Here is a 26259-nt window from a genome sequence, read left to right as displayed (position 1 = left end):
CCAAGAGAACGCACTGGGCATAGCAAATACCCTCTTCCAACAACACAAGAGAAGACTCTACACATGGACATCACCAGATGGTCAACACCGAAATCAGACTGATTATATTCTTTGCAGCCAAAGATGGAGAAGCTCTATACAGTCAGCAAAAACAAGACCGGGAGCTGACTGTGGCTCAGATCGTGAACTCCTTATTGCCAAATTCAGACTTCAGTTGAAGAAAGTAGGCAAAACCACTAGACCATTCAGGTATGACCTATATCAAATCCCTTATGATTATACAGTGGAAGTGAGAAATAGATTTAAGGGACTAGACCTCATAGACAGAGTGCCAGATGAACTATAGATGGAGGTTCATGACACTGTACAGGAGACAGGGATTAAGACCATCCCCAAGGAAAAGAAATGCAAAAAAGCAAAATGGCTGTCTGAGGAGGCCTTATAAATAGCTGTGAAAAGAAGGGAAGAGAAAAGCAAAGGAGAAAAGGAAAGATATTCCTATCTCAATGCAGAGTTCCAAAGAACAGCAAGGAGAGATAAGAAAGCCTTCCTCAGCGATCAATGCAAAGAAATAGAGGAAAACAACAGAATGGGAAAGACTAGAGATCTCTTCAAGAAAATTAGAGATACCAAGGGTACACTGCATGCAAAGATGGGCTCGATAAAGGACAGAAATGGTATGGACCTAACAGAAGCAGAAGATATTAAGAAGAGGTGGCAAGAATACACAGAAGAACTGTACAAAAAAGATCTTCACGACCCAGATAATCACGATGGTGTCATCACTCACCTAGAACCAGACATCCTCGAATGTGAAGTCAAGTGGGCCTTAGAAAGCATCACTACAAACAAAGCTAGTGGAGGTGACGGAATTCCAGTTGAGCTATTTCAAATCCTGAAAGATGACGCTGTGAAAGTGCTGCACTCGATATGCCAGCAAATTTGGAAAACTCAGCAGTGGCCACAGGACTAGAAAACGTCAGTTTTCATTCCAATCCCAAAGAAAGGCAATGCCAAAGAATGCTCGAACTACCGCACAATTGCACTTATCTCACACACTAGGAAAGTAATGCTCAAAATTCTCCAAGCCAGGCTTTAGCAATACATGAACCGTGAACTTCCAGATGTTTAAACTGGTTTTAGAAAAGGCAGAGGAACCACAGATCAAATTGCCAACATCCACTGGATCATCGGAAAAGAAAGAGAGTTCCAGAAAAGCATCTATTTCTGCTTTATTGACTATGCCAAAGCCTTTGACTGTGTGGATCAAAATAAACTGTGGAAAATTCTGAAAGAGATGGGAATACCAGACCATCTGACCTTCCTCTTGAGAAACCTGTATGCAGGTCCGGAAGCAACAATTAGAACTGGACATGGAACAACAGACTGGTTCCAAATAGGAATAGGAGTACGTCAAGGCTGTATATTGTCACCCTGCTTATTTAACTTATATGCAGAATACATCATGCAAAATGCAGGGCTGGAGGAAGCACAAGCTAGAATCAAGATTGCTGGGAGAAATATCAATAACCTCAGATATGCAGATGACACCACCCTTATGGCAAAAAGTGAAGAGGACCTAAAAAGCCTCTTGATGAAAGTGAAAGAGGAGAGTGAAAAAGTTGGCTTAAAGCTCAACATTCCAAAAACTAAGATCAATGGCATCTGGTCCCATCAGTTCATGGCAGAAAGATGGGGAAACAGTGGAAACAGTGTCAGACTTTACTTTTGGGGGCTCTAAAATCACTGCAGATGGTGATTGCAGCCATGAAATTAAAAGACGCTTACTCTTTGGAAGGAAAGTTATGACCAAACTAGACAGCATATTTAAATGCAGAGACATTAGTTTGCCATCTATGGTTCATCTAAGGTCCATTTATGGTTTTTCCAGTAGTCATGTATGCATGTTAGAGTTGGACGGTGAAGAAAGCTGAGTGCCAAAGAAGTGATGCTTTTGAGCTGTGGTGTTGGAGAAGACTCTTGAGAGTCCCTTGGACTGCAAGAAGATCCAACCAGTCTATCCTAAATGTGATCAGTCCTGGGTGTTCATTGGAAGGACTGATGTTGAAGCTGCAACTCCAATACTTTTGCCACCTCATGGGAAGAGTTGACTCATTGGAAAAGACCCTAATGCTGGGAAGGATTGAGGGCAGAAGGAGAAGGGGACGACAGAGGATGAGATGGCTGGATGGCATCATCCACTCGATGGACATGGGTTTGGGTGGACTCCGGGAGCTGGTCATGGACAGGGAGGCCTGGCGTGCTGCGATTCATGGGGTTGCAAAGATTCGGACACGACTGAGCGACTGAAATCTACTGAAGTCTTCACTAAGAGATACTCTTCTATCAACCTAGAGGGGTGGGTTGGGGAGGGAGATGGGAGGGAGGTTCAAAAGGGAGGGGATATATGTGTACCTATGGCTGACTTTTCCTGAGGTTTGACAGAAAAGAACAAAATTCTGCAAAGCAATTATTTTTCAATTAAAAAATAAGCTAATTAAAGAAAAAAATAAAAGATGATCTCTCCTGGACTCCCAGCTTTTCCGCTAGTGCTGGGTCTGAGGACAGGAAACAGTGGTGGCAACAGTGTGGGGAACAGATAAACCTCTTCAGGGTCCAGACAGGTCTCACTTATACATGTGGGCGTGTGGTTCAGCCAGGGGTTTTAGGAAGCATGCACGGCAAGTATTTTTATAAACAATGAGTGCGTTGTTTTAACCAACTAACCTGTGCCTTTGTAATGGGATTCTGTAAAGAATACTGATCCACTGCAGCCCCACAGGAGCTTGGTGACAACAAAGCGACTTAGTGCAAAATACAGCTGAACTCGTTTAACAGCAGCTGGATAAACTGTGCACTCTCCCCTGATCTCTAACAACAACCCTCAGACAACAGAAGGCTACAAAGGCTATAAATTATCCACATGGAACTGAAGAGGGATCAATCTCAAATTCAAGTTAAAAGAAGCATTTATAAAAATCAGAAAACAACAAAGAACAGAGCAGGGAAGTGACACACCTGGGTTGACTAGGACTGAATGCATACAAACACCTGCCTCAAAGTCAGGGACCACGGCCAGGCCCTTCCCCCGGGCCTTGTCCTAAGAAAGGCCTCTGGGTCCCCAGCCTGGCACCCTCCCCCAGGATGGGAGCCCGCCCCACGAGTGCCCACGTGACTAGGATGGGCAGTACCGTGTCCTCAATTAACAGGAGGGCAAAGCAGGCCACAAAGCGGGCGAGCGGCACACCCAGGTCACCAACCCCAGGGTGACGGAGCTACTCTGCTGTGCCCAGCAGAAGGGTTCCTGGGCACTGAGCTGCCTGAACTGGAGCGCGGCTGCCCAAGTCCTGCGGGAAGGCCCCAGGAGTGCTCCATCAGCGGGATGGGAGCGGAAGAGGGACAAGGAAGGCCAGCCCTCGGGCCACTGGACTCCAACAACAGGGGCTCATCCAAGTGACCCGAGGGGAGAGGCAGAGAGCTCCCTCCTGAGGCTCCCTCCATCAGGGATGCCGTGATGGACACGAGGGCCTCTGGAGGAAAGCAGGATGGACGGCACCACAGCTAAGTGTCCAGGCTCTGATCAGACCAGTCCGCACCGCACCACTGGGTATGGGAGCCTGGGCACAGTGCCCGGCCTCTCTAAGCCTCAGTGTCCATGTCTGCTGAATGGGGATAACAGCAGCCTGGACCTCACCTGGGTGTCTGCGGGATTAGATGACGGACTCGGAAAGCACTCGACACGGTGCCTGGCACACCGAGTCTCCTGCACACTGCTACCCACAGTCATTAAATTGGCTTCCCCCAAATCTAATATCTATGGCTCTGATTCAGTCATTTCTTTTAAGAAAACACTACGTGGAAATTCCATGGTGGTCCAGAGGTAAGGATTTGGCACTTTCACTTTCACACCGGTCTGATCCCTGGTTGGGGAACTAACATCCCATTAGCTGTGCAGCATGGCCAAAAAAATAAGTAAAGAAAATTTTAAAAATAATAAATAATACTATGTCTATTATAAATAAGCATGAGATGATTAGAAGACAAACAAGTGGGAGAAAGGCAAACTTACAATTGTCCCAACGAATGACCTATTTCCAACAGAACCATCAGTTCACTTCAGTTCAGTTCAGTTCCATTCAGTCGCTCAGTCGTGTCTGATTCTTTGCGACCCCATGAATTGCAGCACGCCAGGCCTCCCTGTCCATCACCAACTCCCGGAGTCCACCCAAACCCATGTCCATCGAGTCAGTGATGCCATCCAACCATCTCATCCTCTGTTGTCCCCTTCTCCTCCTGCCCCCAATCAAACCCAGCATTAGGGTCTTTTCCAATGAGTCAACTCTTCGCATGAGGTGGCCAAAGTATTGGGAGTTTCAGCTTCAACATCAATCCTTCCAATGAACACCCAGGATTGATCTCCTTTAGGATGGATTGATTGCATCATCAGCATATTTTAAGTGGTGGGTGAGTTTCATTACTTACATTAAAACGTCAATTATCCACCAGTACATAACCACATAGTGGTCATTCACGTAACACAATAAGGACTCTAATACTTCACAGAGAAACAAAGGCATGCTAAATTACTAAATAGTTTACGTTTCGACGATGCTTCCTTAACTCACTAGACTGATAGATGCATGCAAAGAAATGAAGAGAAACTAGATTTATTGCGACTTTGAAGCTAAAAATTCAAGAATCATTATAGGCAAAGACAGTAAAGCAAAAATGACGGCAAACATATAAGTGAGATGAAGATTTAGAAAACAGGTAACTGGAAACAGAACATTTTCTTTCACCACAGAAGTTAAATAAGCTATTCAAGATTTACTAGAGAAACAGTACACATTATTCCTCAGGAAGATACAATTCTATTACAACATCATGATTTGTTAAAGCACAGCATTCTGTACAACATAGGGCCTTAACAGTTTTCTATTCTCAGCCAAACTTCTCTATAACTTAGTTTCTCTTAATAAATAACATGTTATACTTTAAAATAGTAATTTAACTGACGAGGAAGCTGCCGTAATACCTATTTTAACACTGAACAAATCTAACCACCTGTTGGACATTAATGTAAAATCGTTACCTAGAATTTGATTTCAAACTTCTGAAAATAAATTCATTAAAGCAGGTACCCTATGAAAATATGTAAGAATGAAAGCTAGCATAACAGCAGGTGGAGTCTTCACATTTTATGAACCATAGAAGATACTTTGTTAAAGAGTCTAGTAGAGACATTAACCATGCAAAAGCTGATGAGATTTACAGCCTCAAATACAAGCACCAACACAGAAAGGATGTTGTGTCAAAAGTCCATTAATTCTACACATAAGAGGATCATTTCTTTAGGTAAGCATAATCTCATTTATGAATTACACAGGTTCTGTAGTGTATCATCCATCTACATTATGCTTGCAACTGCATAGTGATACAATAATTCAAACTTAGTGCTATGGGGGAAAACATCATTTAATGAGACATGAAGACAAAGCAGAAACCCGACTAAGGGGACACACGCAGTGGACCCCAGACTGCTATGACCAGAGCAAGTGGGAGGACGGGGGAGGGGAGATGGATGGGTAAACTACAGCCTCGGGGGGGTGCGGTTGTGGGAAGCTGGGGTCTAGATTGATGACAACGAAGCAGACAACAGGATGAAACAGGAAATCAAAACCAATGATGAAAGCAGACACACCGTCAGAGAACTCCAACAACAAGAAAAAACATACAGAACTGTTCTTATACAAATACTCAGAAAGAAATCAAGCATGAAACCACAGAGAAATCGTCAAAGAATACAAACTATCAACTAATTAGCCAGTGATGCAAATTATAAAACCAGTGTGTCAAAAGACCACAAAATAGACTCGTTATCACTTCACATGCCGCTAAAATGATTCACAGTTGATTTAATTATATGCTGACTAACAATGCAGCTAATATGAAATGGATGGTAACAAAAAAAAGTGATAATACAAGTGCAGTAACAAAGCAGAGTGATACAGACATGATTTCACGGGGTAAACAGCAATGCGCTCAGGAAACCTAAGCTAAACATGGAAGAAAGCAGGAACATGTGCTTCAGAGCTGCACACTCTGTCACCAAAAGCCCTAGGTCGTCATCCCATTTTTAGACTCAGAAGAGTGAGGAAGCCCGACTTCTTCCCTGGGGCCCTGGGGCACCGGGCTTTTAACCTGGTTTCACACCCAGAGCTGGCCTGAGTGTGCGGCCAGGTCCAGCAGCAAGCAGACCAGTTTAGATTCTTGGTTTTGTTTCCACCACATGCCCTGCACCCTGCAGCCAGGTATCCCCAGTGAAAAATGTGCTGCGCGGGTCTCACACGCCAGGAGAGCTGCCTATGGTTACTTTCACAAGGCTGTCTGCTCCGTGAGAACAGAAACTTCCCTGCACCTGCTGTGTCCAGCACAGGCCGGGCCCAACGTTACAGAGGCAGGCCCTGGCTGAGTTCATGATGACGTGCTAAGCCGGTGGTCCAAATATCAAGACTAATTTGTTGCTGTGCGATTATGGAATGATTAAAGACTAGGCAGTTTTTAAAAATCTTAGACCTCTAAGCATAGTAAATGTACCCGAGTTTCTTCTGGGTAAAAAGAGAAAAAACAAAAAACAAACAAACAAAAAAGAAAGCCAGTGTGCTGGGGGAGGGACGTGGCAGGGAGGAGGCAGACACATACCAGAGTCTTGATGTCCCGCTTGTCTACTTTCTGCGCCGAGCTGTGCCGCCTCCTTGGGGGCTTGGAGCGCCCACTGCTGGGCGAGCAGGAGCCGGCAAGCGAGGAGGCAGGACACAGGCTGAGGGAGCTCGAGGATTTACAACAACGAAGGTTGCCTAAGCTCCCCCTGCCCACCCTGCTCTCAGTCTCCTCGGCCCGCTGCTCCGTGTTCTCCTTCTCTTCTTCGATCAACCTAAAATAGAATAAAACCCGTCACCTGCCTTTGTCAGCAGAGGAACGTGTCTGGACAACAAATTTGGGCTTGCATTCTGTGTCACGATTAGCATATTCCAGGAACAGTTGCTCAATTAACATCTCAGCAAAAAGGTTCAACTTTCCCTCTTTTCAATATTCTCAAACTTAGAATAACTTATCCTTGAGTCTTACAAAGTGGCTACTGATCATTCTCGTTTGATTTTACTGATTCACTCTAACATTCTGATGGGGCCAGGGTGGTGACTCTCCCTCTGTGAGGAGGTATCTGAAGTTGACAACCTTTACCTTCCCTGCTCTCAGGGCAGAGATGCACGGCAGTGCCTCAAGTCTTTTCCACTGGGAATCAGGAACTCTGTACAATCAAATCAGCGATCCATGAACAAGCTGGAGTTTCTAAACACAAGTCTCTAGACCAGATGAAGTGCTGAATTGATTTTTTTATTTTTTAGGTTGTATATGTACAAATGCATCACTTGATGAAGTTCTCCACCAGCTTTGTGTGAGTTTCTGGACTCATGTCAATGTGCTGCATTAACCTAGAATTCACAGTTACTGCTCTTCTCCCCTAATGTCTTGCGGATGATTTTATATAGCAGTTTAAATACTCCATTATGCATATAACATGATTTTCAAAATAAAATACAAGATTCTTGCAGGTCGTCACCTCTCCAGTTTCACTTCTACTTATACATCCTGAAAGTTTTTCACTGTTGATAACAAGTTGATGGAAAGAATTTACCATTTACCTCAAGTCAACATGTTACCTAAGGAAATCACTTTTACCTGACAACATGCTGTAAAAATAAACATATTAATATGTAACCGTTCCATATTTCCTGGGGGAGGGGGAAACACAATCTTTCTGAGCTGTCTGTGCTCAAACACGGCCCACAAAGCAGTCTGTCTTGGCATCAAAAGTGCAGGCGGCACCACCTGCATTTGCTGGTTGTGCCCTTCACCCCTGCCTTTCCCCTGAGTTCCCCGCGATCGGCTGACAGGAACGGGCACCTCGGCCTGGGCTGACGTGACAAGAACAATCCGAGCAGCAGCTCTGCCAGGTCCTATGCAGGGTCACCGGCCTGCGGCCACTCTGAACGTGGACAAGGGACAGGAGGCAGAGCTGTGCGGGTGTGGCACCAGGCTGGCCTCGGGTCCCCCAGCCACCAGGCTACACCCAGACACAAGGCCCCTGCTCGCCATGAGGCGGGCCTTTGGATTCTATCCCATTTGTAAACTGTTATAACAGCCCAGATGGTGTCTAAAGAAAACATCTCACAGACACTGATGAGTTGAGAAGAACTCAAACACATGTCCTTGGATCACTGTCTTACAACAAGCCAATCTTCACACTGTATTAAGTTCAAAAGGAAAATGCAGATCTGAGTGGGAATTTACCACCCCCAAAACCCCAGCTTTTCTGTTTCAGGTGGCTTTTCACCAGAATGTGGGAGGCTCCGAGGGACACACGAGGGTGAACCTTCAGTGCTGGAGGGTGCACGGGCCGCAGGGGACACTGTCACGGCACCTCACCCACCTTGGGGCTCAGAGCTGGTGGGGGGACACCCCACAACGCCCCCCACAGCCCTGGCTGACTGAGCTCTATAATCAAGGGCAATCTCGGAACTGAAAATTCTTGAAGCAGACTTGAAGTCAGTTTTCTTACTATGGAACACTCAGCCTTCTCTAAGGAGAAGACAGCTCCTCAGAGAAGCCGAGTTTCCGGGGAGCTGGGCTCGGGCTCACCCACCGGATCTCTTCGTTGATGGCGTCCAGCTGCTCCTGAAGCATCACAGTCAGAGTCTCGGCATCGCCCTGCCCGCTGGGCGACAGCAGAGCGGCCGAGCTGAAGAGGGTGGCCCTGTCGCCCCCGCCGTCAGACAAGTCTGCGTCACTCTCGAACGCCTGGGCCACGTTGGCTGGCACGCTGGCTTGCTGCGCGCGCTCCCAGTCCTTTTCCTTCAGGGTCTGCACCTGGGCACGAGAGGACCACGTCTCGTCAGCGACATTCAAGGCAGCTCAAGTCTATCAGGAACTGAACACAAGTTTACATGGAAGCCCCAACTGTGGATAAACGGGCCATGCTTATGAGACACTGCCATCTCTTAAGCGAGCAGTACTGAAGAAATGGGCAGGAGGAGAATCCACTTCCTAGATGGCCTGGTGACGTTCAGGTCTTAGCGTGGATGGAAGGCAATCCTATGAGGTTATTCACAAGGGTGGGCCGATGGAGTCAGAGACAAAATCCGAAAATTAAAACAACACATCTGCGCCTCCATCAGACAGGCTGAAGGAAAATAAGAAAAAGAAATCCTTCAGCTCCGCAGCTGCTGGGTCCACCTCAGCGGTCACCACTTGTACCAGTTCACCGAGGGGCGCCATCCTCGCAGGTCCCCAGCCGTCCGTTTTCCAGGCTGGTCAGAACACGCACAGACAGGCGCAAGCAGGGCCAGCAGGGCTGGGAGGGCCAGCCCCCCGCGGGGCTCCTCCCGGGGCGCAGGCCCGCGGGCTGTTCTGGGGGACGGCCCCTCACACCGCAAGGCGGCTCTGTCACCAGAGACGTGAGGGAGAGGGCCTGCTGGGCTCCGAGCCGCCCTCCAGCTCTCACACCTCACACCCTTCTCTCTGGCACATCTCCCCCCGGCCCACTCTCACCCAGGTCCTGCCTTCTTTCCCAGACATGACCTCAAAGCAGCCGAGGGGCAGCCTCGAGGTGCTGGCTTGCTGGCTCCCTGTCCCCCGTGGCCAGCGCCCTCGCCCCTGTCTTCGTCACGACCCCTCCCCAGGGCTGGGCCACCCCCTGCACTGGCTCCAGGACCACCTGCCATCATTCCTGCTCCTCTCCAGCGAACCAGCTGCATATGGCTTCACCCCCATCAGCTCAGCCAGCACGTCCTCTCCCTTCTCTCACCTTAAAATCGCACAAAGGGAACCAGCAGATTCCTCCTCCAGGGCTCCCTGCAGCGCCCACTGCGGGTCTCTGACAGCTCCCTGGGAGAGGCCTCTATTGTCCCCCTCCTCGCCCAGTCTCCAGCTCTCTGCAAGCAGGCGGTGTGCCCCGCTCGCAGGGCAGCTCCCAGGGAGCTCTGAGGAACCCATGTTACCAAGCCCCCTCCTCTCCTTGCCCTCCCCCCACCCCAAGCATGTCTCTCCCTGGGCACCAGGCCCCGCCCTCCCTGGGGTTACTAGTCAGTCCCTTGCGCCCCTTCTCAACCTTGGAATGCGGGGCACCCCACAGCTCTACCCTTGCACCCCTTATCTCTCCACGGGCACCTGCCTGGTGACTTTACCTTGTTCGTGCCTTTAAACACCATCTATATGCCCACGACCCAAGTCCACCTTGAGCTGAGTGAGGCCTCTCCTGGATCCAGGCCGGAACACTCAGCTGCTGACCTGACACGTCCCCTGGACACCCCATGGGCTCATCCACCTCAACAGGGCTGAGGCCCGTCTCTTAGCTCCCTGCCCTGGCAGCCCTCCTCAGCTCAGGAAACAGGCTCTGGCCTCGAGCTGCTCAGGCCTGAGCCCGGGGTCCTCCCTGATGCGGCCCTCTCTCTCCCTTATCTCCGCTTGTTGACACGACCCTTGATCTATCTCCGAGTGGCTACTTCTCTTCCTGCCTCCGGGTCTCTGTTCAAGGTCACCCTCCAGGTGTCACCTCGCTGGCCACCCTGTTCACACACGATCGTCCCCCCTCCTCAGACAACTCGGGCACTCTGGTCTCCTTTCCCTGCTCATTACTGTCCGACAGGCGGCGTGGGTTTAAAAATGGGTCTACAAATTCTTCCATCCTCCTCCCTTCAAGAGGCAGAGGGGGCAACTCCTGCTCAGCCCCTGAGCGAGGCAGGACTTCGCAGCTCACTCTCGCAAACAGAACTGAAGGTGTGCGGCTTCCGAGACCGGGGCGCAAAAGGCCCCGGGCTACATCCCGCGCTCTCGCTCTCAGAGGGTGTTCTGAGGAAAGCCAGGCCATGAAGAGGTCCACACAGCAGGGACCTGGGCCTCTCTCTACCAGCCAGGTGAGTCTGAAAGCCTGCCATCCAGCCCTGGGGGGCCTTCCCATGTCTGCGCCCTCAGGAGGCCCTGAACCAGGCCCACCTGCAACAATGCACAGAAACGGTGCTCTGTGACCTGCTCACTGGGACGTCACTAAGCTTTGCAGTGATTCCTTACGTAGCAGTGGATAAAGAATGCACATGGGTTTTAATTCACTGCTGGAGTCCTTCTTCTGACGATGTCTGGCCCCAACTAGCTGCTCACTGAATATGGAAGCTCAAACACAGACATGTATGAAAAAATTCATGCCATGAATGAGGCAAAAAGATAAAGGCACTTAAACTTCCAATGAGAATTCTTCTCACTATAAGATGATGGATATGTGTATCCAGTTATTCGAAGGATGATTTCAAAACTGTGCTAATTAGTACCATGCTGGGCCTCGCAGTAGGCCACAAGTTATCAGAATTAGTTCTTTTAAGAAAAAAAAAAACATGTCTTCAAAGTAAACTCTTAGCCAGAAAAAGGAAAATGGGAAGACATAAAGCGATCTATCAACGCTTTGTTCCAAACCCATCTCAGGACCGCAGTGTGAGGGTGCAGGTGCCTCACAAGGTGCCCACCAGGGACGGGCAGGGGGCGGGGGGGGTGTCCTTGCCTTGGACGGCTCATCACGCAGAGTGGCCAGCCGGCCTTTCCGGGGGCGCCGCAGCACCGCCCCGCTGCCGGAGGAGTCTGCCGGCCCATCCGCCACAGGGAACCTGAAGTCCAGGGCGCTGTCCAAGTGGGGTTGGCTGAAACACAAGGGAGACAAGAGCGCTGTTAGAAGGAACGAGAGCTCACTCTGTCAGTCAAGCCAGAGCCTGTCAATTTGGAAAATCGGCAATTTCAGAGCAAAAGGGCCCCCAGGAGGGCACTGCCCTCCTGGCTCCAACAGGAATAGGCCGCCTGCTGCCCCGCAACCACTCAGGGCTCAGCCCACCATCTGGAAAACTCCCATATATGGGGAAGGCAGTGCTGACGCGAGGGTGTGGAGCTGACTAGGACGGGATCAGCTGTCTGGGGCTGGGGCGTCCGTGGTCCCCTCGGAGCCCACCCTCAGGTCCCAGGGCGGGGCCTGCACCTGCTCTGCTTTCTTCTTGGCACCCGCACCTCCCCTCCGGCCCACGCCTGCTCTGACCTCCCTCTCCCGCGTCAAGTCCGTGGATCACAATCACCCGTCTACCTGGAACATTTTCTGCACCGCTCTCAGCGCTTCTAAAGGTGCCTCAGACAACCAGCAGCAGAAAGCCCTGAGACCCACAGCTCCGAGCTGAGTCGCACTGGTGTCTCCCATCAAAAGCAGAGATGAGCATGTCACCAGACTCTGGGCTGAACAAGGCCCAGCACAGATGCTCAGGCCCTGAGCACTAAGACCTGGGCATGGTGGGTACTAGGAGCTCACTCAGGAGGGGCCTGCTGAGAGGCGGTGCGGCCCCGCTTTGACTGTGAGCCGCCTGCACTGCAGGACCGCCCGGGGTCTGCTCAGTCTTGTCTCTGGGAAGAGGGTGGCGCCTTCACCTGCAGGAGTCTCTAAACCCGCGAGACAGAGCCCTCCTTCGAGGACAGGACACCCCATACGTCTGCAGAGCGGCCAGGCCAACCACCGGTCAGCCTGCTCGGGTTCACACGCTGCTCTGCTCACCACTTTTGCAGGAAAACTGTGCTGCACTGAGATGGAAATCTGGACTCTCCCCGAGCCACACCTGTCTTCCCTCCCGGCTCCCCCACCTCCTGAGGGAAACACTCCTTTCTCTGCTCAACTTCTACCCAAGGGCCCGGGGCCAGACCACACTTGGGAATTGGGTGGGAGGTACGACACAGTCCCGCCGTGGACTGAGGACACTCGAGGGTCCTCTGAAGGCCACAAAGGTCTCTGGGTGTGTCGCCCCCCAACCATAACCTCCCAATCCCCTCGTGGAGTGCAGCCTCCATCTCTCTCCCCCTCTTCACCCAAGGCTCTTTCCTCTGGGAGAAGGTCTCAGAGACAAGGTGACCATTTCCACTGGGAGGTCCTGCCAAATACGCCGAGCCTGCCCTGACTGTGAGCCAGCTTTTCTGTCCCCACTCCCTCCCTCCTGAGCCAGCACAGTGCCCCCCAACCAGCCCACACTGCCGGCAAGCCCTGTTCCGAGGCCCCCCTGTGCTGCCAAGTCCCTGCATGAGCCCTTGAGAGCTGCCTCCTGGACACACCCCTCCCTTGCACTAGCCTTTCTGGCTCTGCCTTTGTCTCAAATGATATCCCCTTACTCTAGAAGAAGGCTGGGCAGGGGCCCTGGACCGCGAGGATCCCCTAAGCACACAAACACAGACATATGCGTGTGGGCTCCAAACTGTCTCCTAAATCGGGATTCAAGCAGCAGTCGATTTCCTACATATGAATTAATGTCACCAGTTAAGCACTTTAATAACCTTTGCTAAAGTTTCTCTTACTTGTGACCATTTTCCATGCAGAAGCCAAAGAAACATTTAAATACTTAATAAGAATTACTGCCGCTACAACAATGAGGAAGAAAAAATCAGGATGCTCAGTAATCTGCTCGCCTCATTCACAAGCCAGGTGATTCCTCCCACTGCAGCCAATGGCAAGTCATGTCTCAGTCTCTATTCACGTAGAAAAGACTACAGGTCATTAACCTTCTGCGACTTTAAAGAAACATCAGTGTCACAGTCTGTCAGGTCCCTCAAATGAATACACCCATGTATCAACTGGGCCGCACCCTACTTCCAAACCTCCGCCTGTGGTTTTGAGTTTTGTCAATACTGTGACCACCACTCTCCCTGGTACCAAGTTCGACCCTGAGGAACGATGCTTGTCTCTTCTCTCTCGCTGGCCACGAAGCTACAGGCTCCTTGAGGTGCGACCATGAGCGACACCCAGTCATACTGTCTACACACCAGACAGGCCCTTGTCACATTCGACAGTGCTGAGGGGAGCTGCCCGGGGAGGGCCCTACCCGTGGTGGAAGGGAGCCCCTCCCAGGATCATCTGGTCCACTTCGGCTCTCAGGGTTTCCAGGTTTTTAATCAGCTGGTCCTACGAGAGAGCAAATGACACAGCCTGCACCGCTTGCTTTCCGGATGTAAAATGACTTGCACCAAAATGTGCATAACAGGTTACGTTAGTCGTTATCAACTCCGAACATTTTAATTCTGAGGAAATGTACTCTAAGCATCCCAGAGCAAATATAAACACTCAAAACAATAGTAACCCTTATAAACCATAATGAATTAGAAGTTACATCTCAGGTGTAGAAAAGCTTCTGGAGGTATCATGGCAAGCCATGAACAACGATGAAGGCTGTAGAGAGAAGCTGGACTTGGGGCGGGGGCTCGGGTCGGGGGGACAGGACTCACTCTATTGCCCTCGCTCCTCTCACTGCTTTAAAGTGTTTCCATGGAGCTCACATTCATTCCTCTACACCCCACTTCACTTCCTCATGGGGTAAAACAAGTCAAACAGGCCAAGTTTCCAAGTCACTCGACTCAACCTGGCAGCTCTGTGCTGTCGGCCACGGCAGTCAATCACCTCGTGCAGCCACTGAGGACGAGACACAGGCCGGCGCAAAGCTCGATGTGGAAATCACAACAGAAGATTTCAAGACTCGCGGTGAAAAAAGTATGGAAGTAGCCCATTCGTTTTTAGAAAAGTTTAGACTGTGTATGTGGCTCGTATTATCTTTCTGACGGACAGCACTGTCCACGGGAAAGGCTCACGCTTTGTCTCAGCTTTCGGGTGAACCCAGAAAGGACTACTCAGAATTCTGAACCACACACAACGGCCACACACTCTAAATCCACCTATAATGCAAACACATTCAATGTTCAAAACCAGAAATGCTATACATGTTACAGCAGTAGACTGGTCAGAAGGAAAAGGTAACTCGACTTCCACTAAGCATCTGTAGTAACTGTAACAATGAACCCAGCTCAATTCAGCTCTTAACAAATTTCTAAAGGATTTAGAGATTTAAGTACCTGGTAGTTTTGCATTTCTTCTAATTCCTTTATCGCGTTTTCAACTTGCCGTTGGAAAGAATTCTGAAAAAGACGCACACAGTGCTTTAGAGTCAATAGTCACAGACATTGCGTGGACTGCGGAGGGCTCCTCTTCTGCCTGAAAGCGTAAAGCACCTCGGGAGGAGCGGCAGAGTGAAGTGCTGGCACGAGGCCGGATGACAACTTTTAACGCTCACTTGTACACAGACAATCTCCTGCTTCTCCGACTGATCTTAGAGATACAAGGACACCAGGTCCCTGGGGTAAGTGAAACTGCTTTATACTTGCTTTCAGTTCTTGCAGTTCAGTGGTCACTCAGGAAACAGGCGCAGGTTACACATGCCAAATTCAAACCTGAGACAAAACTCTCCCCACCTAAGGCCCAGCCCACAGGTCAGGGTGATGTGAGGGGAGCCCTGTGTGGTCTCTGGTGAGGTGTGTGTGTGTGTCATCTTGGGTTTTGTGGGGGAAAAACGTGCCGTAGCACTTGTAGTGACCACAGGTCCCTCTCAGACAAGAGACGACCTTAGGACACAAGTCTGGCATATCTCACAGAGAGAAAAAGAGCAACACATATGCTACTTCTACCCAATCTCCCTTGCTTTCTACAGAACCGGACTAATTGTAAAACAGTATTATACTTAAGAGACCCTCCAACCAGCCACCGTTTGCCATCCTCTGGTAGATACTGTGGCCACTCAGTATCACATAGGAAGATCAAGCGTGTCTTCTTTAAGCTCTGGGGATCAAATCTACCCCAGCCTTTCAGGATACAGTTCAAAGGAGTGAGGCTGGAATTGTTAGCTCCCATCTGTAAGAGAGAAAAGAGCGACCAGAGCCATCTTTCTACCGGAGGCGTCCCTCCCTGCTCTAGATGGGGATGTAGACAGACTTTACACCGAAGCTTTCCTTCCCTGGTCGGACTTAGTTTGTCCCTTACCGACGCAGGCACCGTACTCGTCCCTCCTGGTTCCACCACCAAGGCGGGGAGGAGACGCACCAGGGGTATACCTGATGGCATCCCAGACTAGTGTCCAGCTCCTCACCATTAAAACCTTGCCTGCCTCTGATGCCACCTGGGGTGCAATCAGAGTGACCTTCCAGAATGCCTCCCAAGCTAAGACCGCTGGGGAAAACATTTGTCTCCTGAGTGCCTGTGCACGACCGAGTCTATTCCTGACCACAGGAAGACCAGTATAAACATAAAACCAAACTATTCCTTCTGAGTGTCACCACACCAGTATTCTCACAGATTCCACAGAAAGAATAGCTAAGGAGTTGGGACAAAAGCCACTGGAAAGCCTCCTCTGGTCCACTAAGAGCTAGTGTTACCAAAGGAAGAAGCCCTCTGTACCTTCTGAGTGACCTTGAACCTGAGAGATGCTCTTGGAGCTAGAGCTCCGTCTAGCTTCCAAACTTTCAACTCCTAGCAAAGCTAGGCACTTCCTGACTACCAATCTAAGTTTGGGACCTAAGTAACAGTACACAATAACAGCATAGATCAGAAGTCTCTTGAAAGTCTGTGGTCCGGCAGATCAGGTTAGTAGTTCTAACTTCCCACGCAATTACGAAGCGGTCAAAGAGACCAGGAAAAGCTGACCGAGAAAGGAAAGTTCAGTCCACACGCTTTGCCCATCTCTGGCTGCTCCCCTCGCAGGGAGGTTGGGTGTCTCTTGGCATTGGCAAGTCGGTATAAACCCCCAATAAGGTTCCCCTTTTGGGGGCTACCTTCAGTCATTACAGGGCACCGCAAAACCACAGAGCAGGGCTCATCACTTGTTTCACGCAGGGCGTGTCATTCATTCACACAAGCACACTGCAGAGTTAGTAAAGTAAAGCAAAAAACGTGTACATGGAGAAAGCAAAGAAGCTACAGCTCTGAGTGTTCTTACCTTGTCCTGAAGATCCTGGATGAGCCCCCAAGATGATAGCTTACGGTGAACGGTGTCGGATTCATGATCTCCGAAGAAGAAGGTTTAGCTTTGGAACCAGGGACCAGGCTTGATCACTCAACAGCTTTTGTGTAGCAGAGTTTTATTAAAGTAAGAGAAGGGACAGAGAAAGCCTCTGACATGGACATCAGAAGGGACATGGAGAGTGCCCCCCTGCCAGTTTTAGCAAGCTGTCTTATGTCTGTTAGAAAGCTATTAATCATATAAGAGAGACACCTCAAGGCTGAGAGAGTTTCACCAGGCCCCTCTCCCACAATATGCATTTTTGAGATAGGATAGCACGAGGTGTGTCATCCCCCAGCCATAAAACAGTTGATATGAATACTGGTTTGTTGAGCTATTATCAGCCCAAGGTTTGAGAAAAGAAGTTAGTCATAGTTAGTCTTTTGAAGAAGGGCAAATTTCAAAGCAAATACATAGTTTCATTAGCATAGCTTAAGAAAAAAATATTTTCCACAGAGTTTGTTTCCTCCTGCCACTTAAGGGAGAGAGAAAAAATGTCTGACACTTGCAGCCTATTTTCTCCATTTGGAGACCCCTGGCCTTCAAGCCTGACCCTCTCAATAGAAAAAGCAAGGGAATTCCAGAAGAACATCTACTTCTATCCATTGACTACACTAAAGCCTCTGACTACCCACTTATGCACCACAACAAACTGAGGGCAATTCTTAAACAGATGGGAATACCAGACCCTCTTAAGTGCCTCCTGAGAAACCTGTATGCAGGTCAAGAAGCAACAGTTAGATACTGGACATGGAACAACCAAATGGTTCAAAACGGGGAAAGGAGTATGTCAAGGCTGTATATTATCACCCTGCTTATGTAACTTTTATGCAAACTACATCACGTGAAATGTGGGGCTGGATGAATCTCCAGCTGGAATCAAGATTGCCAGGAGAAATATCAGTAAGATATATCTCAGATATGCAGTTGATACCACCCTAACGGCAGACAGAGAAGAGGAACTAAAGAGCCTCTTGAGGGTGAAAGGGGACAGTGAAAAAGGTGGCTCAAAGCAACGTTCAAAAAACTAAGATCATGGCATCTGGTCCCATTACTTCACGGCAAATAGGTGGGGAAAAAGTGGAAACAGTGGCTGACTTTATTTTCTTGGGCTCCAAAATCACTGTGGACAGTGATAGCAGCCATGAAATTAGAAGACGCTTGCTTCTTGGAAGAAAAGCTATGACAAACGCAGACAGCATATTAAAAAGCAGAAACATCACTTTGCCAACAAAGGTCAGAATAGTCAAAGCTATCGTTTTTCCAGCAGTCATGTACAGATGTGAGAGCTGGACCAACCATAAAGAAAGCTGAGCAATGAAGAATTGATGCCTTCAAGCTGTGGGGCTAGAGAACAGTCTTGAGAGTCTCTTGGACAGCAAGGAGATCAAACCAATCAATCCTAAAGGAAATCAACTCTATATTCACTGCAAGAGCTAATGCTGAAGCTCCAATACTTTGGCCACCTGATTTGAGGAACCGACTCATTGGAAAAGACCCTGATTTGGGGGAACGACTGAAGGCAGAAGGAGAAAAGGTTGACAGAGGAAGAGATGGTTGAATAGCATCATTGACTCAATGGACATGAGTTTGAGCAAACTCCAGGAGATAGTGAAGGACAGGGAAGCCTGGTGTGCTGCAGTCCATGGGGTCGCAAAGAGTCGGACATGACTGAGAGACTGAAGAAGACAATGATGAAAGAAATTAAAGACAACACAAGCAGATGGAAAGGTATACTGTGTTCATGGATTGGAAGAATTAATATTGTTAAAATAACTTATCTACCTAAGGCAATCTACAGATTCAATGCAATCCCTATCAAAATCCCAAGGGCATTTTTCACAGTAATAGAACAAATAATTATAAAATCTGTATGGAAACATAAAAGGCCCCAAACAATCCTGAGAAAGAAAACCAACTAGAAGAATCACTCTCCCTGACTTCAGCATATAATATGAAACTACAGTAATAAAAAATACTATAGTACTGGAACAAAAATAGACAAATAGATCAATAAAACAGGACAGATCAGAAATAAACTCACGCATCTATGGTCAAAGCAAGAATATATAATGGAGAAAAGACAGTCTCTTCAATAAATGGTGGTAGGAAAACTGAATAGTTATATGTAAAAGAATGAAATTAGAACATTCTCTAACACCACACACAAAAACAAACTCAAAATGTATTCAACACCTAAATTTAAGACCAGAAACCATAAATTTCCCGGAGGAAAACATAGAACACTCTTTGACATAAATTGTAGCAGTAATTTTTTTTGTCTGTTTCCTAAAGTAAAGGAAATAAAAGCAAAATTAGACAAATGGGACCTGATTACATTTAAAAGAAATTGCACAGCAAGGGAAACCATAAAACGAAAAGGTAACTACTAAATGGGAGAAAATATTTGCAAATGATATAGCCAATAAGGGATTGCTATCTAAATATATACAAACAGCTCACAAAACAAACAAACAAATCCAACTAAAAACTGGGCAGAAGACCTGAACAGACATTTTTCCAAGGCATAAAGATGGCCAGCAGGAACATGAAAAGAAGCTCAACACTGTTAATCGGAAAAATGCAAATCAAAACCACAATGAGCTATCACACCTACCAGAATGGCTAGCATCGAAAAGAACACAAATAAGAAATGTTGGTGAAGATGGAGAAAAGGGAAGCCTCATACACTGCCAGTGGAAATCAAGTTGGTACAGCCACTGTGGAAAACAGTATGGAGGTTCCTCAAAAAACTAAAAACATAACTACCACATGTCCTAGCAATTCCACTCCTGGGTACCTTCCTGAAAAAAATAAAAACACGAATTTGAAAAGATACACGCACCCCGAGGTGACACAGCAGCAAAGCCAAGCTAAGGGAGCAACCCAAGTGCTCATCAGCAGACGAGCAGATAAATATGCAGTGTGTATACACACACACACTCATACACACACGCAAAGCTAAGGGAGCAACCCAAGTGCTCATCAGCAGACGAGCAGATAAATATGCGGTGTGTATACACACACACACTCACACACACACTCATACACACACACACACTCATACACACACACAGCTAAGGGAGCAACCCAAGTGCTCATCAGCAGACGAGCAGATAAACATGCGGTGTGTACACACACACACACACCCTCATACACACACCTACACACACACACACACACACACAGAGCTAAGGGAGCAACCCAAGTGCTCATCAGCAGACGAGCAGATAAATATGTGGTGTGTATATACACACACACACTCATACACACACAAAAAGCTAAGGAAGCAATCCAAGTGCTCATCAGCAGACAAGCGGATAAATATGTGGTGTATACACACACACACACTCTCATACAATGGAATACTACTCAGCAACAACAGCAAAAAAAGAAGGAAATTTTGCCAAGTGCAACAATATGGATGGACTTGGAGGGTATTACGCTTAGTGAAATTAAGTCAGAGAAGATAAATACTGCATGTTATCATTTACATGTAGAGTCTAAAAAAATGAAAGAAACTAGTGAATATAACAAAGAAACTGACTCACAGATATAGAGAACAACGGTTACCAGTAGGTAAAGGGAAGTGGGGTGGAAAGAGCAAGATAGGAATAGGGCATTAAGAGGTACAAAATACTATGTATAAAACAAACTACAAGGATATATTGTACAATACAGGGAATATAGCCAGTATTTCATAATAACTATACATGAGGTACAACTTTTAAAAAAATTAAGAAATAGTTTAACTATTGCCCTGTGTATTCCCAAGGGTATAGAAAATAGAACCAATAAATATAAGTGACAAGGTGCAGCTCAACTGAAAGAAGAAACTTCTAAGTAATTAGTTAGGTGCTCAAAGAATGTGCTGTTCAAAGAGGTAGTAAGTTCTCACTTAGCAAGTATTTACTTCACACCTGCTGTGTGCAATGTGTCAGGCATTATACCTCTACTGGGGAGACAGACAACAGTAAGACCACAAACCAAATCTCATGTCTATATGCTATATATACATATGTCTGTATGTATATATATATCATATATGGGCTCCCTGGTGGCTCAGCGGTATAGAATCTGCCGGCAATGCAAGAGACACAGGTTCAATCCTTCGGTTGGAAAGATCAAGGAAATGGCAACCTGCTCCAGTAATCTTGCCTGGAAAATCCCATGGACTGAGAAGCCTGGCAGGCTTTCGTCTGTGGGACTGCAAAAGAGTCGGGCACAACTGAGCACGCAGGCACGTGCATGATACTGTATATATATTAGGGATATCTGACCTAATCCAGCTGGGGGCAGGGTATAGTCAGTAAAGATTTCACAGTACTTAAAACACTGAAGCTGGGACCTGGAAAATTTGGTAGACATTAGCCAGGTCATAGGGAGTACTGGTAAAATGTTCCAGAAAAGGAAAAAAATATGCAGGAAGGCCCAGAGTGAGAGATAGCATATATTACCCTTCCAATAAACCTAAAGGATTTTAAGTTTAAAGTTGACTGGAACTTACCAAGGAGAAAAAAGCAGCAAAAGAGAAAACTGAGTGAGTTCTGGTCAATGGGGAGTTTGGACTTAAGCCTAAAAGCAAACTGCAGACATTCAAAGTAACTTCAGCAAGACACATAAGATCATCCTTTAGGAAGATCACTTTGGGATGTGAGGCGGCAGAACTAAAGTAGAGAAACCATTTAAGCAGCTCTCAGAATAGTCCCTTTGAGGACACATAGGGTGGCCTGAACTAAAATGATGGTATCTGACAGAAAAGGGAGGAACTGGAGCTAGTGAGGGAGAAGGAAGCGTCTGAAAACTATTTCTGCTTTGGATAGCTGGGTAGATAGACCATTCCCTTAAAAAGGAAACATGGAATTGAAACAGACTGTGTTAATGTGTGTGTCTCTGTGTGTAAGGGGTAGTTCACATTTGTACCTTAAGGTACCTTGTAAGTTACGCAAGTGAGACCAACTATAGCACCTAAAAATATGGGTCTGAGGCTCAGGAAAGAACTCTCGGCTGGAAATGTGCAAGCCATCTACACATAGAGAGGGAAAAAGCCACACAAGTGGATGAAAGAAAAAAAAAACAAAAATATAGAGAAATCCTGTCGTAAGAGCACAACAAATCCTTGACAGACAGTAAAATAGAAACCTGGAGAGACTGAAAAGGAAGTGTCAGAGAAGATGGAAGACATGGCAGGAGGATGTCACAGCGCCAAGGGAAAGGGGTACATGGGGGTGGACAGGCAAGTTCCAGGCTCCCCAAAGGCAAGCTATAAAGACTAAGAGGTACATTGGAATTAGTTTTAAAAAAGAAAAGGTCAGGGAGAACTGGTAAGAACAATTTTACTGGGTCAATGAGCTTAAATGCTAGATTAGAAAAGGTTGAGGAATACGAGACAGAATGGAGGCAGCTCAAGAAAGGGATGAGAGATGGTCACAGACAGAAGGAAGGATTTTGTTATTTAAGACAGGTAGGGATTTGACATTTAAATACCGGCAGAGTCCAGTATTATATCGGAAAAAAAATAGTGGCAGTACTGTTTCACTCAACTCTAACAATGTTGAAGGTTGAAAAGAGAAAAACAGAAAAAGAAACAAACAAAACACTTAAAAGAGTCAGACTCAAGAGCATAGGAAGGAGTATAATACAGAGCACAATAGGGACTAGATTTCAACGGTGCAGGTGCTAAGCTGCTTCAGTTGGTCTGACTCTTTGTAACCCTATGGACTGTAGCACGTAAGTTTCCTCTGTCTATGGGATTCTCCAGGGAAGAATACTGGAGGGGGTTGCTGTGCCCTCCTCCAGGGGATCTTCCTGTCCCAAGGATCAAACACACGTCTCAGGTCTCCTGCACTGGCAGGCAGGTTCTTTGCAACTAGCGCCACCTAGGAAAACCCTTCAATGGTAGAAGAACCCAATATATAATGGAAATGCACCGGTGAATCCCAAATGACTACTTGCTGAAAATGGTGAGTGCTGTCCCAGAGTGTTCTGAAAGAGTTACCCCATCCCCCAAACCCTGAGAGGCAGGAGGGCATAATGGCTAACAGCATGGGCTCTGGACCAGCCATGTGGATTTCTATTGTAGCTCTACCACACAGGTGTGTGATACAGCTGAGTTAGACACCTTTCTGTGCTTCAGTTTCCTTTTCAGTTGTTTCATGGATTAAGTTAATAAAAGACTTAGAACAATTCTTGGCACACAGTGGTATCCATCACCACAGTTTCACTGCTATTAATACTAGGTTTTTACATTAAACTTGCTAAGGATCAAGAAAACTAGGACTCCTACATGTCTCGTGAATATTTTAATTTATGTCCTTAAAACCAAACATCTTTAAATTCTACAGAAGTATACAATTAAAAGATGGTCTCAGAGATTAAAATAAACTCTTCAATGAGAAAAATATTAAACCAAGCTGCTTTAGGTGTTAAATCAAAACTTTAGTAATATATAAACCAAAAGCAAGAATTTGTATTTGGAATGCTGAAGAATCAGTATGAGAAAAATAAGAGTTCACTCACTCAAAAAGGCACATCTTTGAGGATGTTACTAAATGTTACTACCTTCACTTCCTAGAAATCTAACCTAGTAAGATTAATAATTAGGAGTAGTATATTAGTCTTTTTAAAAAATGCTGCCAGATGGAAACATGTTTCTCTATTAATAAAATCATGAAGAGCAGAGATCAAAATTTAGATCATGTTCAAAGGTAACTTCAGCTCCACTAGGAGGCATTACACACTGAGGGTCTGGAAACCTTCCAAAAAGTTTAGCTGGTAATTTTCCAGAGAAGAGTTCTTTGGGGGAGAATTAACTACATAAATTATAGTTGCTGAAAACAAGACATAACACTGAATAATCTGGATAAAAAGGAAAAAAATCTTAGTTGAAAGAAGCAACAGAAATCCCCAGTCATCATCTCTAACAGATGTTTCCTGGCCTCTGTGGAAACAACGTGCTAAGAAGCTTACTCCTTCCCAAGCAGCCATTTATGAACAGTGCTGTTAGAAAATCATATTTAGCAGATTGCATTACTGGAATTTCCCTTTTGTGCACACTCTGTCTTGAGGTCACAGGTGAATTCTTCCACTTGACAGTTTTCAGAAAGTTCAAAGGCTATCATGTATCCCTGTCACGTCCCTTGTCCAGGCTTAACTCCCCCAATTCCCAAAGTATGTCCTCATGAATATGATTTCCAGAGCCACTGTCATCCATGAAAATCCAATTTTAAACTACATAAAGAATGAAGTCAATTTGGGAAGCAAAATAACTAATGTCTAGTTTAGGAAACTATCATAATAATGACTACAGATCTGGTCTCAAGAGTATGAGCTGTGAAAGGATTTTCAGAGTATGTTTTTTATTTTCATGACATTAAAAAATATTAACAGTTATAAACACAGAGCTCTTATATGATAAGAATTTTCTATTTTAAGATCATTTACAGAATAAGACTTTGAAGCCAATATTTTTCAAACTAGGGTACACCTTAAGTCTATGAAAAACTCTTGTTTAAAAAGATATTGTTTCAAAAATACAGTTTTAGGATACCCCATGAGGTTTAATGTTACCCAATCAATGTTTTAGGGACTTATCATGCATGTTTGGCAAAAAGGCTATTATCACATTTATGAATTAGGGGAAATCAGATTTGGCATATTGACATAAATTTGCAGCAGTAAACTCTAGTATACCAAAAAAAAATGTTTTAAAAATTAGCATAACCTTGACAAGCCACCCATCCAATCCCACCAAACAGTGAGGAACCTCCACAATAAAGAGGAACCACAAACTGCCAGAATACGGAAAGGCCACCCCAAACTCAGCAATATAAACAAGATGAAAAGGCAGAGAAATACTCAGCAGGTAAAGGAACAGGATAAATGCCCATCAAACCAAACAAAAGAGGAAAAGATAGGGAATCTACCTGATAAAGAATTCCGAATAATGATAGTGAAAATGATCCAAAATCTTGAAAACAAAATGGAGTTACAGATAAATAGTCTGGAGACAAGGATTGAGAAGATGCAAGAAATGTTTAACAAGGACCTAGAAGAAATAAAAAAGAGTCAATATATAATGAATAATGCAATAAATGAGATCAAAAACACTCTGGAGGGAACTCACAGTAGAATAACAGAGGCAGAAGATAGGATAAGTGAGGTAGAAGATAGAATGGTAGAAATAAATGAAGCAGAGAGGAAAAAAGAAAAAAGAATTAAAAGAAATGAAGGCAACCACAGAGACCTCTGGGACAATGTTAAATACCCCAACATTCAAATCATAGGAGTCCCAGAAGAAGAAGACAAAAAGAAAGACCATGAGAAAATACTTGAGGAGATAATAGTTGAAAACTTCCCTAAAATGGGGAAGGAAATAGTCACCCAAGTCCAAGAAACCCAGAGTCCCAAACAGGATAAACCCAAGGCGAAACACCCCAAGACACATATTAATCAAATTAACAAAGATCAAACACAAAGAACAAATGTTAAAAGCAGCAAGGGAAAAACAACAAATAACACACAAGGGGATTCCCATAAGGGTAACAGCTGTTCTTTCAACAGAAACTCTTTAGGCCAGAAGGGAATGGAAGGACATACTTAAAGCGATGAAAGAGAAAAACCTACAGCCCAGATTACTGTACCCAGCAAGGATCTCATTCAAATATGAAGGAGAAATCAAAAGCTTTACAGACAAGCAAAAGCTCAGAGAATTCAGCACCACCAAACCAGCTCTCCAATAAATGCTAAAGGCTTTCTCTAGACAGGAAACACAGAAAGTGTGTATAAACTCTAACCCAAAACAACAAAGTAAATGGCAACGGGATCATACTTATCAATAATGACCTTAAACGTAAATGGGTTGAATGCCCCAACCAAAAGACAAAGACTGGCTGAATGGATACAAAAACAAGACCCCTATATATGTTGTCTACAAGAGACCCACCTCAAAACAAGGGACACATACAGACTGAAAGTGAAGGGCTGGAAAAAGATATTCCACACAAATAGAGACCAAAAGAAAGCAGGAGTAGCAATACACATATCAGATGAAATAGACTTTAAAGGCTGTGAAAAGAGACAAGGACACTACATAATGATCAAAGGATCGATCCAAGAAGAAGATATAACAATTATAAATATATATGCACCCAACATAGGAGGACCGCAATATGTAAGGCAAATGCTAACCAGTATGAAAGGGGAAATTAACAATAACACAGTAACAGTGGGAGACTTTAATACCCCACTCACACCTATGGACAGATCAACTAAATAGAAAATTAACAAGGAAACACAAACTTTAAATGATACAATA

General features: G+C 46.0%; 1 protein-coding gene across 12 annotated transcripts in view; it reads right to left on the bottom strand.

The window, feature by feature from the left end:
• Positions 1–26259, bottom strand: part of LOC145504912 (liprin-alpha-1-like) — a 42050-nt gene that overhangs the window by 4329 nt on the left and 11462 nt on the right. For 3 of the 12 annotated variants that reach the window (XM_081486362.1, XM_081486403.1, XM_081486418.1), the window contains exons 2-6: positions 14968–15030; positions 13947–14026; positions 11609–11744; positions 8705–8928; positions 6703–6934 (exon numbers count right to left, since the gene is read on the bottom strand). In XM_081486362.1, the coding sequence (XP_081342488.1) occupies positions 6703–6934; positions 8705–8928; positions 11609–11744; positions 13947–14026; positions 14968–14982 (687 nt within the window). In that variant the 5' untranslated portion in view covers positions 14983–15030. Of the gene's footprint in view, positions 1–6702; positions 6935–8704; positions 8929–11608; positions 11745–13946; positions 14027–14967; positions 15031–15629; positions 16739–16880; positions 17005–24868; positions 24913–26259 lie in introns of those variants that run through there. The other 9 variants (XM_081486351.1, XM_081486380.1, XM_081486370.1 and 6 more) reach the window with 7 other exon arrangements.

The sequence above is a fragment of the Giraffa tippelskirchi genome, chromosome 1, assembly GCF_054371585.1.
Source record: "Giraffa tippelskirchi isolate mGirTip1 chromosome 1, T2T-mGirTip1v1.2.pri, whole genome shotgun sequence".
In the NCBI taxonomy this organism is placed as follows: Eukaryota; Metazoa; Chordata; class Mammalia; order Artiodactyla; family Giraffidae; genus Giraffa; species Giraffa tippelskirchi.
The sequence above is the reverse complement of the archived record's forward strand: the minus strand, read 5'-3'. Positions and strand labels throughout refer to the sequence as shown.